General features: G+C 34.6%; 1 protein-coding gene across 3 annotated transcripts in view; it reads right to left on the reverse strand.

Moving 5' to 3' along the window:
* Positions 1 to 7963, reverse strand: part of LOC126971578 (ATP-binding cassette sub-family G member 1) — a 77433-nt gene extending 69470 nt beyond the window's left edge. Inside the window, exons 1-2 of one of the 3 annotated variants that reach the window (XM_050817892.1) lie at positions 7819 to 7963; positions 3674 to 3801 (exon numbers count right to left, since the gene is read on the reverse strand). In XM_050817892.1, coding sequence (XP_050673849.1) covers positions 3674 to 3801; positions 7819 to 7847 — 157 coding nt within the window. In that variant the 5' untranslated portion in view covers positions 7848 to 7963. Of the gene's footprint in view, positions 1 to 3673; positions 4042 to 7818 lie in introns of those variants that run through there. The other 2 variants (XM_050817890.1, XM_050817891.1) reach the window with 2 other exon arrangements.
* Between the last annotated feature and the right edge of the window lie 5775 nt (positions 7964 to 13738).

Consider the following 13738-nt stretch of genomic DNA (forward strand, 5'->3'; position numbering starts at 1 on the left):
ATAGTTTTGTTATTTTTGTAAAGAAAATTGTATTATGTTTGTAATAAATTAAAAATGCTTCTAATTATGAATTAAAACTATAGCGATCTTGTGAGAGAGAGGTAACTTGGCTCCGCTCGATTCCTCAAGGCCATTGGCTCGGTCCCCCGCCTTAAGGCCTATTGTCTTGTCTATCTCAGACTCATCTACAAATGTGAACTGTGGACATGTTATCTTATCGAAATAATTGTTAGTATTACGATATTAATAGCACAAACACTGGGAAGATGAAGAAACTGTTTTCATATGATAAGAGTAACTTCTTATCAAACAAAAAAAAAAACAATGACTTTATCACTAGTAATAATGAATGCTGGCATAGACATTGCGTTCACCATCAAGGTATCAACTAAAGTAAGACATAGGTGTTAAGTCTTAAAGGCTGTCATCTATAAGAGCGTACTATCTAATATATAAAATTCTCGTGTCACGGTGTGCGGGACCGAACTCCTCCGAAACGGCTCGACCGATTCTCATGAAATTTTGAGTGCATATTGGGTAGGCCTGAGAATCGGACAACATCTATTTTTAATCCCCCTAAATGTTAAGGGTGGTCCACACGATTTTTTTTTTTTGGTAATTTTTTTAAATTTGTTTGTATATGAGTCAGCATTAAAAAATACATACAACTTCAAATTTTCACCCATCTACGATCAACAGTTACTTTTGTATCGCGATTTTCATATCGGCAATACGTTTGCTGGGTCAGCTAGTATATATATATATATATATATATATGTATACTTAGTCTTTGTTCAGATTTTACTCGACTTTTTCATTGGGCTGTCTTAAGCTTAAGCTCAGCATAATATCAGCTGTTTAGTTACTATAGAAACGAAATCAAAGATTATCCACGGCTTATACTCAGCTAAATTTTACGTAAGTAAAGTCTGAGCAAAGTATAAGTACCTACGGCCAATGGCCAAGTCGGAAACTAAGAGACTTAGAGGAAAGTCGTGAAAGGAGTCATGCCCTCGATTTATAAAAAACGGCTAACTGTATATTTAGTTTTATATTTTATTTCTTGAACTTTTGACGGAATCGACCCGAATGATTAAAAAATTTATTACATTCTGTTTTATTGGACCAATGGACTCTGTAGCTTAGGCGCACTGCCCCACCAATTTACATCATTTACACAAAATGTAAATCTCGTGTAAACTTCGTGGTCTTTTCTTTATAGTCCGACAACTTCGTGCGCGACCGTCCCACGGGGTAGCAGACGGTGGGGTACTAAAGATGTCAGCGGGTAGCGGGTAGTGTTGTGGGGGAGCGGGGTACTAAAGATGTCAGCGGGTAGCGGGTAGTGTTGCGGGGAAGGGCAACACGTGAGACTGCCGTAACCCGGGCGGCCATAGCATCGAAATTGCACTTTGAGACATAAGCTATTAAGTTCTCTAGCTATAATATTGCACATTACTGCATAAAATAGCGCCGATGTGGAACCCATAGAGCCAGCAGGCCTTGGTTATACTAAACTAATACATTACTAGGTATAATACAAAGTATGTATATGACACTTGTTAAACAAGTTTTCCATGATCGCAAGCGTTCAAGTTGAATTTAAATAAATAAAACAGCTGATTGCTGATAGCGGCAGCATCAAAACGTCACCAAATCAAATCATTTATTTGCTGAACAAGGTATCATATAGTTGGTTCATATATATACGGGGTTTTCCAATAGGGACTTGACAATTTTGAATTTAGTTTGTGAACGCACCTTTTCACTTAACATCGAACTGTCACTGTCAGTTTATTCAGTTGACATAACCTGTTCATTAATCATCATCAGTGGCCGCTACTTTAAGAGCGTTAACTCCGATTTTCGGTTGTATTTCTCGCCCTAGTAGACAGGCAGTAACAAGTTTAGTGAAACAGTTTGAGTGTACATATTCGTTGTGTGATGTGGGTCCAACGAATCGACCGCTGCAAACGTACCCGCGGTGGCCATATGAGCGAAGTCGAGCTCCATTCATAAATGTTTGGAATGTATTTCAACCCGATACTAAAAATTTTGAAATATCTCAAATGGTTTTCATTTTATTTTGAGAAAAAGTTTTCATGCCCTTATTGGAAAACCCTTTATAATACTAGCTGACCCAGCAAACGTAATCCAACAATTAAAATTTTTGGGGTATCAAAAATAGATGACGACCGATTCTCAGACCTACCGAATATATTGTACATAAAATTGATCGTACTACAATAATTTTTATATTCAATTGCCATCTTGGAACCCTATTGCGGATCTGTGGATGGAACAGCATTATATAAAAATAGCGATATAAAAATAGAAGAAAAATAGAATTGATCGTAGAAGGGTGAAAATTTGAAGTTGTATGTAATATAATAATAATGGTTCCTCTTATTCAAACCCAAAGGGGTATGCAAATTGTTTAAATTTATTAATTAGTTATTAATATTATATTTGCTATATTTTTATTGTTAACTTTATTCGGAGCATTGGTAACGAGACCATCAGCTCAAAATAAATCACAATGGAAGAAGAATATTAAAATAATTTCCAATATACTCATGATGACAAGAAAAGCCCCCCATTTTTGCCCATAAATGTAACGGTTTTTGGGCAACAAAATTTTGTACTTAGACGGTTTGACCTCCATTTTACAACTTCTCACATTCCCAACGAAAAAAACTTATTTTTATTGCATATATGGTTTTGTTACTGGGACTTTAAGGAAATAAGTATAGAATTAAAATATAAACAAAATATCAAAATTACAATTTTAAATCACTGCGTTATATTATCACATAATTAAATTATTTGAATTATTCTACAGGGCGAAATTGACGTGGCCAAATCACATTTTAGAAGATACTTATTGAGGCAGAGTTCCAAATGCATTTCCAACCAAAACAAATGCATTTGCGAATGCATTCCAATATTTCACTATAATTCTTTTAACGTCAACAATACATTTCTCATGGTTATCTTCAATTCAACTACATAGGTGTTTGATTTTCATTAGAAATATCCTGTCTATTATATTAACACATGTTTATAAACTACCCTCTTATTTCTTTCCGTTCGGTAATTATTGGGATATGTCTATGAATTAATTCATATACTTAGAGGCAACCTTTAAAATTATTTTATGACTTACGACAGATACATATAGATTTCTGTATTCGTGACACAATAATGCGTAAAAAACATAAAAGAAAAACGTGGACTTTATTCATAAACATCGCCCATCAGTGATCATTACGTAAGGTCACGTTAACGATATAAAATATTAAATCCTTAGCAGCCGATTTACTAGTGACAGATAAGAAATCGGTGCTCATTTGCTGATTTGAATTTTTCAACTCCGGATTTGAATGATAAGCTATTGTTGTAACTTGTAATTTATCAGCTAGAGGAAAATTACCTACTTGTTGTATCCAATGAAATGTAATGAAGGTCTTATTAGACATAATAACAGGATATATAACAAGATTTCGACTACAACTGGAATGCCAGTTATTGTGCAAAAAAGTAGATTTCTAGAATTGAAATAACTTATCACAAACTCTAACGAAGTTAGTATTGAGTACTCGATAGTTAATTATGTGACCTCATTAACATTAATTATATTTGAATGGAAATAAGTGACGTTAATGGTACTTACTGCTTTTTCTGCCCTCTTGGACCTTGTAGGTGAGGTCTGTGAAAGCCAGATCCACTGGGGGCCGCTTCGGCAAGTGTGTAAGGGTCTTCGGCTGAGCTGGAGTGATAGTCACCTTCAAACTCCCCTTCCTGTCGATGATAATTGGTTTAGTGTCCACTGGACCAGCGATTGATTCTCTGTCCACTTTCATTTTGTATAAATCACAATGGAAGCTAATTCAAATGTTCATTTCCTACGTCACAAAGGAGACGGATAATGGCGCAAGCACACTAGTGTCTCGCCACACTCTCGCGCACACACTGACTCGAAAGTCGAACTGTCGAAACGCGAAACTCGACTCGAGCTAGCCTTTATCGAGTGTCGACTATCGAAGTGTCGAGTATCAACCATGAACCAAGTGCTGTGCTGTGACTTGTGAAGTTGTGTTCTATAGACACAATCTGAACTTTGCGCCGCATCGGATTGTTACTAAGTTACTTAATTCATAAGGGGTTTCGTTCCAAGAGACTTACACGGAAGCGTGTAATTTGTACTTCGAAATTTATTAACGCAAATCAGTTATGACTTTTACAGATTTCAACTTCAAGATTATCATCTACTTCTACTTCTTGGATATTTGCATTAAATTCACATTACAATAAATACTTTTTGTTATACTTAAGCAAATTATTAAAGAAGATAAGAGAAATTGAGTTCCGAGATAGTGAAAAATTGCAATTAATACATAAGTTCCCTTTTTTACACGCTTTTTATTAGCTTCGTATGTATGTATGTTTGTTTGTAACCAGTCGGTTCATGTTCATAATGAGTCCATTTGAGCGCGATTTTGACCCACTTTAAACGGCCCGATTTCGTTCAAACTTCGTAGATTTATCGAGGACCGATGGCAATACATTAATTTGATAAAACTATTCCATTTTTCAATTTGTAAAATTTTTTTGTTAATTTATATAATTTCATCTATTATCTATAAGGCCGGTATTGAAGTTAATTTTAAATTTATTTTCTATATTTAGTTCAGTTTTCTATAAAAGTGTGTTCTTTAGTTTTTTTTAACTGCTATTTATATAACACACTTGGACTTAGTCATAATTATAGCCAATTTATGGTCTACCACTACTAACAAGACCATATACTAAGCTTATGTTAGCATCGATTAGTACATAATATTCTGTTTTACAATAACATGTCTAATACTCTTAATAATTGTTAACATATGTACTTTTTTGTATTCAAAAATTTTTACAAAATTCAGTAGCATCTTATTTTTTATGTTTATTTTTTAAAGAATACCCATGGATCTTTAATTATTTAAAGTTATGTTACAAATATACCTAATATGATAAATAATATGAAAATACTGATACCATTGTCACTATAGAATATCATGACTGGGAGAAGTAATTTTAAACCTGGGAGTAACTTTACACTGTGTTTATTAATAAGACAGTTTATATACCTAATAACAAATTAATTATATATTTTTTACTACATTTTGCGTACTAGCAATATGTTTGTAGTAAATAAATGTACATCAAAAATGCTGCAATGCGATGCATAACTTCCCGCTTGAAAATTTTCAAAATTCGGGAATTTATTGGTTTTACTACCCTACGTCTGTATGTGTGTGTGTGTGTCTGTATTGATGTATGTAAACCACTTATAACTTTAGAACGGCTCAACCGATTTCATTGTGGTTGGTGACATTCGAAAGGGCTTGACCAAACTTAGATTTTGAATACAATTTGGACCAATTCAGAGAGGTAGCTTTTGAGACATCTCAGAACAACCACGAAAAAATTTTTATCTACTATAATAACATATCACTCATCAGTCATTAAGCAACAATTGGCACCAGCTTGTAAAAATGTACAATAAACTTTGTACCTGTATTTATTTTATTGTATTTGCACAAAATATTTGGATTTTTTTTTATGGAATAGGAGGACAAACGAGCGTACGGGTCACCTGTTGTTAATTGATCACTGCCACCCACAATCTCTTGCAACACCTGAGGAATCACAGAAGTGTTGCCGGCCTTCAAGGAAGGTGTACGTGCTTTTTTTAAGGTACCCATGTCATATCGTCCCGGAAACACCGCACAAGGAAGTTCATTCCACAGCTTTGTAGTACGTGGAAGAAAGCTCCTTGTAAACCGCACTGTGGAGGACCTCCACACATCCAGATGGTGGGGATGATATCCTAGCTTGTGGCGTGTCGTGCGAAAGTGGAAATATTTATGTGTATATTGACATTTTCAAACTTGAGTTCCAATAATCAATATTTATATAGACTTCGGAATGTCTGAATGAACTATATGTTTCTTCTTATTTTTCTGTTAAGCCGCCATATACTGGCGATGCCATGTATTGAAGCAAAACAAAGGTTGAATTAAAATAATATAGTGCTTGCATTTGACTGTGTAAAGATGCTTGAGAAGTGATAAATACAACTCTATCATTTAAGCTAACATATGCTATTGAAGTCGCTATTTAGAAAATTTATAAATGAAAACTTTATTAATCTGGCTGTATTTTAGGTTTGTATTCGTTCTGGTATTTCGGAAACAGGAGACCCTTTATTGTACCATGTATAAAATGATTATTCATTTTTTTTTAACTCATCTTTATCCTGCAATCTGTCTAGAAAACATTAAGCTGGAGTTGTGTGCTTGGAGGTTATTCATGCATTGTGTAGTATCCAGTGATACATCCATGTGCTCAATATATCATCTATGTTCTAAAGATCTTGAGGGGCCCAGCCTTTTTAGTCATTTAAATGTATGTTTTGGTTGATTCTCCATTAGAGCTTGCCAATGGGTTAGGATGATTGTGAATTTGATTTGTGTATGTCAGAAGTGAGTCCTTAGCTTCATCAATGACCGTTTTAATGTTTAGATCGTGGTGTATGCGACTATTAGTAATGTACCAAGGTGCCCCTGTTATCATACGTAAAGTTTTTGATTCAAAGTGTTGCAAGATTTCAATGTTGGATATGGATGCTGTGCCCCACACTACATAAAATTTCATAAAAATAAAAAATAGTATGAGTGGTAGTGACATTTACTGTTAAGTGCAACATTTACATGCATTTGTTCTAGTATTTAATAATTTAAGGCCACTTCTGCCACTGCCCTTCAGCCAAATGTGCTCATGGATACTCTCTCTCACCATCGACCTACACAACACCCAATGGATGAATGTCTCAAGCTGTAGACAGCCGAAGGTGGCGATACCTGCACTATTGCCCAAACTGATATGTAGACTTATCAGCCTCAACAGACATGACATCCGTATAATGGTGGCCACCCTAACGAGTCACACATCACTAAACAAACACCTTTTCACAATCGGCGTAACAGACAGTCCTAAGTGCAGAGGCTGTCTGACCGAAGACGAAACAGTCGCTCACGTAATCCTGGAATGTGTGGGGGGTGGGCAACCAACCAACGGGCAAAAACCCTTAACCAATATGAGGTCGCTCCAAGAAGTCTGTGAACACCCCAGGAATGTTCTGAACTTCTGGAAGGAGCTGGGCTGGTTGAAGTAACTGGCTATTACTGCACGCAAAATGGACCCATGTAGGTGGTTTAATTGCGGAAACAGGAGCCCCTTTACCATACCATAATATAAGGTAAGTATGTTAATAATTATTACAGTATTTAATTCAAACTAACTAAACAAAACTGCACAAACAAATTAAAATAGTAACCCATTATGAGTTACTCAACAATTTATCAAATTAGCAAAAAAGCCTTATTCATGTTGAATTATTTTACTACATTGTACATACTTTAGCTTCTTGAATGACAACTTAAGATGTAAAATTGGATAACAATATGCAAAGTGTGAACAAGGTGACAAGTTCATATAATTTTAATAATAATTATGAGTTGACCGGATTTCATTTCAAAATAAATCATCATCAATGACAAAAGTTTCACAATACTAAAACACTAACAATGTTATATATTACTTTATTAGAATATTTATATATTATTAAGCGACTGAAAAAGTTTTAACGATTAAGAAAGTCAATATTGTGACCAAATAGCAAAAATGAGGTCAAGAAGTGCAGTTGACTACGTAATAAAGCGATATATTATTATTGTCTAAACTCTAGAGGATATTTAAATAATGCATTACCTTATGTCGTTTATTAATTTGTGATCCATGGTAACTTGTTTTTAGAAACACATGTGTATTATGCAAACTTTAGTGATAAAAATATTATTGTTGTTACATGAAATTAGAAATAATATTTCCGTACCAAAACAAAGTACAAAACGACATAAATTATTATGACTAATGACTATGTCAGATCTCAATTTACAAAACATAAAATGTCATCACTAATTGACATTACTGTCAATGACATTTTTCGAAATTGTGTAAACTATACCTAAACCATGGAATGCCAAGGATGCCTTATTATTATATTTTTTTTTTCTTCTTTTGGCAATAGCGTTTACTTTTTGCCAATAACGGATATTATTATATTTAAAAGCTGATGATGATATAGATATTATGTACCTAATGGACCAAATAAGACTAGAATAAGCTCTCAGTATATATTCTTTGCAACAAATGAAAATGAATTTAGTTTATCAGGCTGTTAACAATATTTTGAAAGTACTTAGCCACACCAAAAACAATTATAAAATATAACCTTATTGCCATGAAATGAATTTCACACAACCCTACAGATAAAAAAGATTGCTAGTATAAGTGTAGCTCTAAATTGGCTTTATGAGCTTTTAATAAAATATCACGGAAATCTCAAATAATGCAAAAAGTCATACACGACAATGCGCGTGCAGTACAATCATGCTTTTCGCATATTGATGGGATTGCCTAGGTACTGCAGTGCCTCGGGTATGTTTGCTGAATCGAGGGTGCCTGATTTCTATGCTGTGATTAGAAAAAGAGTTGCTTCCTTCTGGGATAGACTCCGCAAATCTCAGAACCGCATTCTCCAAACGGTTTGTGACGGGATACCTAGCAATATTTTTTCATATTGGCTATCTGTGCATAAAAAGAAAAATAGTAAATAAATGACGGTGCCATGACCAAGACGCCTGCGAAGAGCTTTATTAACCTTTCCAGATAGATTATAAGTTTTTGTGTATACTTTAGCTTTTATCTTTATATAATGTATTAGAATATTACAACTTATTTGTTTCATAATATGTATAGTAAGTAATTTTGACTTTAATAAAAACTTATTATTATTATTAATATTATAATATTATTATTGCTAACCTAGAAAATGCAGAAATGCTCACAAAACGTTTAATAAATAAAAACAAATTAATTGTTGAATATATTGACAGGCGCATTTTATAAGATTATGCTACGAATGGTTGATTCTGATTTATGCTGCAGAAATGAGATGTTCGGGTATACAGGGCGGGAACAAAGGAGTCACTTAGACCTACAATTAAATATTTTAAAATTATGAGTAGTTGTGCCATTGGATCACAAACCACCCACTTTAAAAAAATCAACGTTAAATAGTGCCTTATAGAACAGAGCTGATAATTTTTGAAACCAAAAAAAATTACAATAGGATGAAACCCATTGGCAAAGGACGAGAATATAACAAAAATTAAGGGAAAAATAAATTACGGGCGATCTGAGGTCGGGAATTGGAAAAGGGGTGTGTTTTAGGGTAAAAAACTCTTTTATCTCGATTTCCGGCAAAATTACAAGTCCTATGGCAAAAAGTTAATTGGCAAAGTTGTAAGTAATAAAGAGGTCTACAACTTTTGTAATTACACTTTTTTCACATAACCTCAAAATTTAGGTGAAAAATTCAAAAAACCAAGTTATTGGTTTTTTATTTGTATCTTATTCAAAAAAAAATTTTTTTCTACGAAATTTCGTGAAAACTTACCTTATTATGTCCCACATACGCTGTAATTTATTTGATTTAAAATATTTATTTTTTCGCCTTATTTTAACTTAATATCTAAAAAGCACCCTAATTATAAATCGAAAATTCTGACGTCAAAATATAAGCATTTTTTTCAAAAGTTTGAGGGCTTTTTGTTCGTTGAAATATCTACTTTCTGATGGTGTAAAAAAAAATATAAATTACAATTGTAAATGTTCGAAAAATTTAAGTCTAACAAAAGGCATTTCTTAAAGAATTCACACCTGTTATTAAGTAGCAGCAAAAATATGGATTTCTTTTTATTTATATCTGCAGGTTCATGCATCTACAACACTCATTACTCTTTTATGGATTTATGATTCAATTTAACGTCTTGTTACAGTAGACTAGTATTTTTGAGTATTCTCAAACTGGTATTTTAGTTGTATCTGTAAGACTCTGTAGACATTTTGTACTTTGTGACTTAACTAATTTTTCATTGTTGCTTAAATTTTTTTTTGTTATTTGATTATGGTGGGACGGGATAAAGTTTTGAATTAATTAAATGATTTTGTTTATTTTTGATTCATTTATTCACTAATTGTATTGTATAGCCGTTGAAAACCGCGATTTGGTATATTGTGTTGAGTTCTTTCGCGAAGTTGTTACGGGACAGTGGGAACTGACAATACTTAATCTAGCTAGAACATAGCAGCGGAAGGCTGCTAGTTTATGTTTTAAGGGGTGTCAAGATGAGGCGTGAATAGCAATATCTGTATATGACGGCTTCCTATAGATTTGGAATTCAAATTTATTATTTACTCTTGTTAATGTTAAATCCAAAAAGTTTACGGAATTGTTTGATTCTAATTCCAATTTAAACTTTATTTTAGGGTGGATCTTGTTAATTTTTTTAATGAATAGATCAATTTGGCGTTCGGTGCCTGTCGAGCAATTTAATACGTCGTCAACGGATCGGTAATAAAACAGGATATGTGGGTCTCTCACCACGTAATAACACTCAAAATTATCCGTAAAGATTACAGCCATAAGAGGACTTAATGATGAACCCATTAGTAATCCTTCCTTCTGGCGATAGAATTGATTTTTGAATTTAAAATAAATTTGTTTCATGCATAACATACTAGTAAGATTGATAATGTCATCCTTTTCACCGGGATGAATCCTCGGTTTTTCAAAGAGATGTCCTCTTTGAAAAACCGGAGGATACTTCAACTTTGAGAGAGACAATAATTTGTTATTTGGTGAAAGGTGGGTATTTTTTACTTTATTTATCAAATCTAGACTATTTTTCAAAATAAGTATACTGGGGATTAAAATTTGTATTGTGTTAAGTTTTTTAGCAAGGTCGTACGTCGTGGCACCGAAATAAGAAACTACTGGACGGACAGGATTATTTTCTTTGTGAATTTTAGGTAAACCGTATAAGATGGGGTCACGGGTTCATGGAAACTACGTATTTTAATGTACTTGGAGAATTTCTTGAAATACATACTAGGGCGTTCCCCCTAAGCGACGACTTCGGACACAGCGCTACCAACATGCGCATAGCGACTTGGAACATTGGTTCACTGACTGGGCGTAGCCAAGAATTGGCACAGATCTTACATAGACGTAATATAAACATTGTTGTATTCAAGAACTAAAATGGAAAGGCTCCAAATCTAGGAATATTGGTCAAGATTACCAACTGTATTACCATGGCTCGTCGACTAGAAATGGGGTGGGCATTATACTTGACAAAAATCTAAAACAAAGAGTTATTAAGGTAGACCGAATAAATGATAGGATCATGTACGTCAAATTCGCGCTCGACAATCAGCCCTGCCTTAACATTATTTCTACTTATGCACCGCAGACAGGCTGCCGAAAGGAAGAATAAGAAGCTTTTTGTGAAGAACTACAAGAGTTACTCCAAATTATACCAAATACGGAGAGGAAAATCATGGCAGGAGATCTAAATGGACATGTAGGCAAGAAAGCTCCAAGGGACTGCAATGCCCATGGAAACTTCGGATATGGCATTCCCAACAATCAAGGAAAAGACATCTTGGATCTAGCATCAAACTTTGATATGTCCATAGTCAATACTTTTTTTCAGAAAAAGGATGAACACCTAATCACCTACAAAAGCGGAAGGGACTCCTCGCAGATTGACTATTTCCTTTGCGATGCGGCTATGCGTAGTCTCTTTCGAGACTGCCAAGTTATCCCAGGGGAGCCTTTAACCACTCAGCATCGTATTCTTGTAGCCTGTCTAACATTACCGAATTGGAATAAAAACCGCAAAATTAAATCACTCCCAAGAATCAAATGGTATAATTTTAATAAAGCAGGGCCATAGCCATGAAACAAGTAGAAGAGTATCTCGCCGACTTTATAGATTACTGTGACACAAAAGACGCCAACTCAGCATGGAATGATTTACACGCCCGCATTTCATCACGCATCAATTGCCAAGAAGACACTAGGGATATCGAAAGCTAGTAAGCTAAAAACCGACAGGGATGCTAGTTGGTGGTCTAGTGAAGTTAAGCAAGCGCTCGCTGAAAAGAAATTCAGTTTTAAAAAGTGGCAAGAATCAAAGGCGGATTTGGATAAAACCCAGTATATGATTCCAAAAAGAGCTGCAAAACGAGCTGTAGCCATTGCAAAAGCATCATCAAAGAACGCGCTGATATCTCGACTGCAAAATGCTGAAACCGGTGAAGAAATTTTCAAAATAGCCAAACAACGTTTTAAACAATCACAAGATTTTAAACGAAACAAATACATCAAAGACACTTCAGGAAAATTATTAACTACAGACAAAGACATAAATAACAGGTGGCAGGAATAGTTTCAAAAACTACTAACTGAAGAATTTCCACATTATCAAATATCACTTCTTTCTCTAATTTCTGGCCCTATAGAAGCCATTGCACCTACCGAAGTTACAGCCGCTATTATTGCAATGAAAAATGGCAAAGCCACAGGCCCTGATGAAATACCTGCAGAGCTATGGAAAAAAGCAGGTGCCTATGGTGTAAAATGGCTAACAAAACTATTCAACCTGATTTTATCTAAAGGAACTATGCCAGACATGTGGCGACTGAGCAACATGATACCATTCTACAAGACTAAGGGAAATATAGCAGAGTGTGGAAATTACAGAGCGATCAAGTTGACGTCACATACCCGATCTGAGAAATCTGTATAAACTCACAACAATTTCACCAAATCAGTGCGGCTTTACTGCGGGAGTGGGTACTATTGATGCTATACATACCTTGAGGATACTAATGGACAAGTACAAAGCCCTTAAAAAGTATCTGCATATGGTCTTTATAGATCTGGAAAAAGCTTTTGACCGAATACCTCGTCAGCTCATTTGGCAAGCACTCAGGGCCCAAAAAGTACCGGAACAGTACATAAGTATCATTCAAGACATGTATAAAAACGTGACCACCCGAGTTGTTTCACCTGCTGACATGAGTAACAGCTTCGAATTGAAAGTCGGCATTCATCAAGGACCTACACTGAGTCCCCTGCTATTTAACATCGTCATAGACTACATCACCAAAGATCTTCAAAAACCGGGCCCGTGGACACTTTTATATGCGGATGATGTAGTCCTGGTAGAGGAATCACTGCCGGAACTTCAAAGAAGCCTCGAAGCATGACTGGTAGCATTGGAGGGAAAAGGTCTAAGAGTGAGCCGACAGAAAACTCAATATATGCACTGCAATTTCTCTGAAAGCGAGACATATACCCAGCCACCACCCACAATCGAGGGCAACCCTTTGAATAAGGTAGACGACTTCATTATACGAATTTCATAGAAGTAAAAATTTTGTTGTAAAATTATATACCTGCTGAAGTTCCCCGCCCCACTTCCTTTCAATGTCTCCTCTCCCTAGTTTTCAATTCTTTTGTCAATATTTTATATAAAACCTTATATTAAAAAGAACAACATTACGTTGTAAATATCGTTGAGTACTTATTTTTAATAATTTATATAATTATATTTGTGTATGTCCTTTATAACAGCATGTCTAACAGCATGTTCATTTGTTTCAGGAATAAATATCAGAAAATAAAACTTTACATTTCAAACTTTATTATAAATATTTCACAGATCACTCACCATCAAAATTAGAATACAAAGCCTCTAAGCTTGGTGGTCTTCTT

The sequence above is a fragment of the Leptidea sinapis genome, chromosome 24 (genome assembly GCF_905404315.1).
Source record: "Leptidea sinapis chromosome 24, ilLepSina1.1, whole genome shotgun sequence".
NCBI classification, from domain to species: Eukaryota; Metazoa; Arthropoda; class Insecta; order Lepidoptera; family Pieridae; genus Leptidea; species Leptidea sinapis.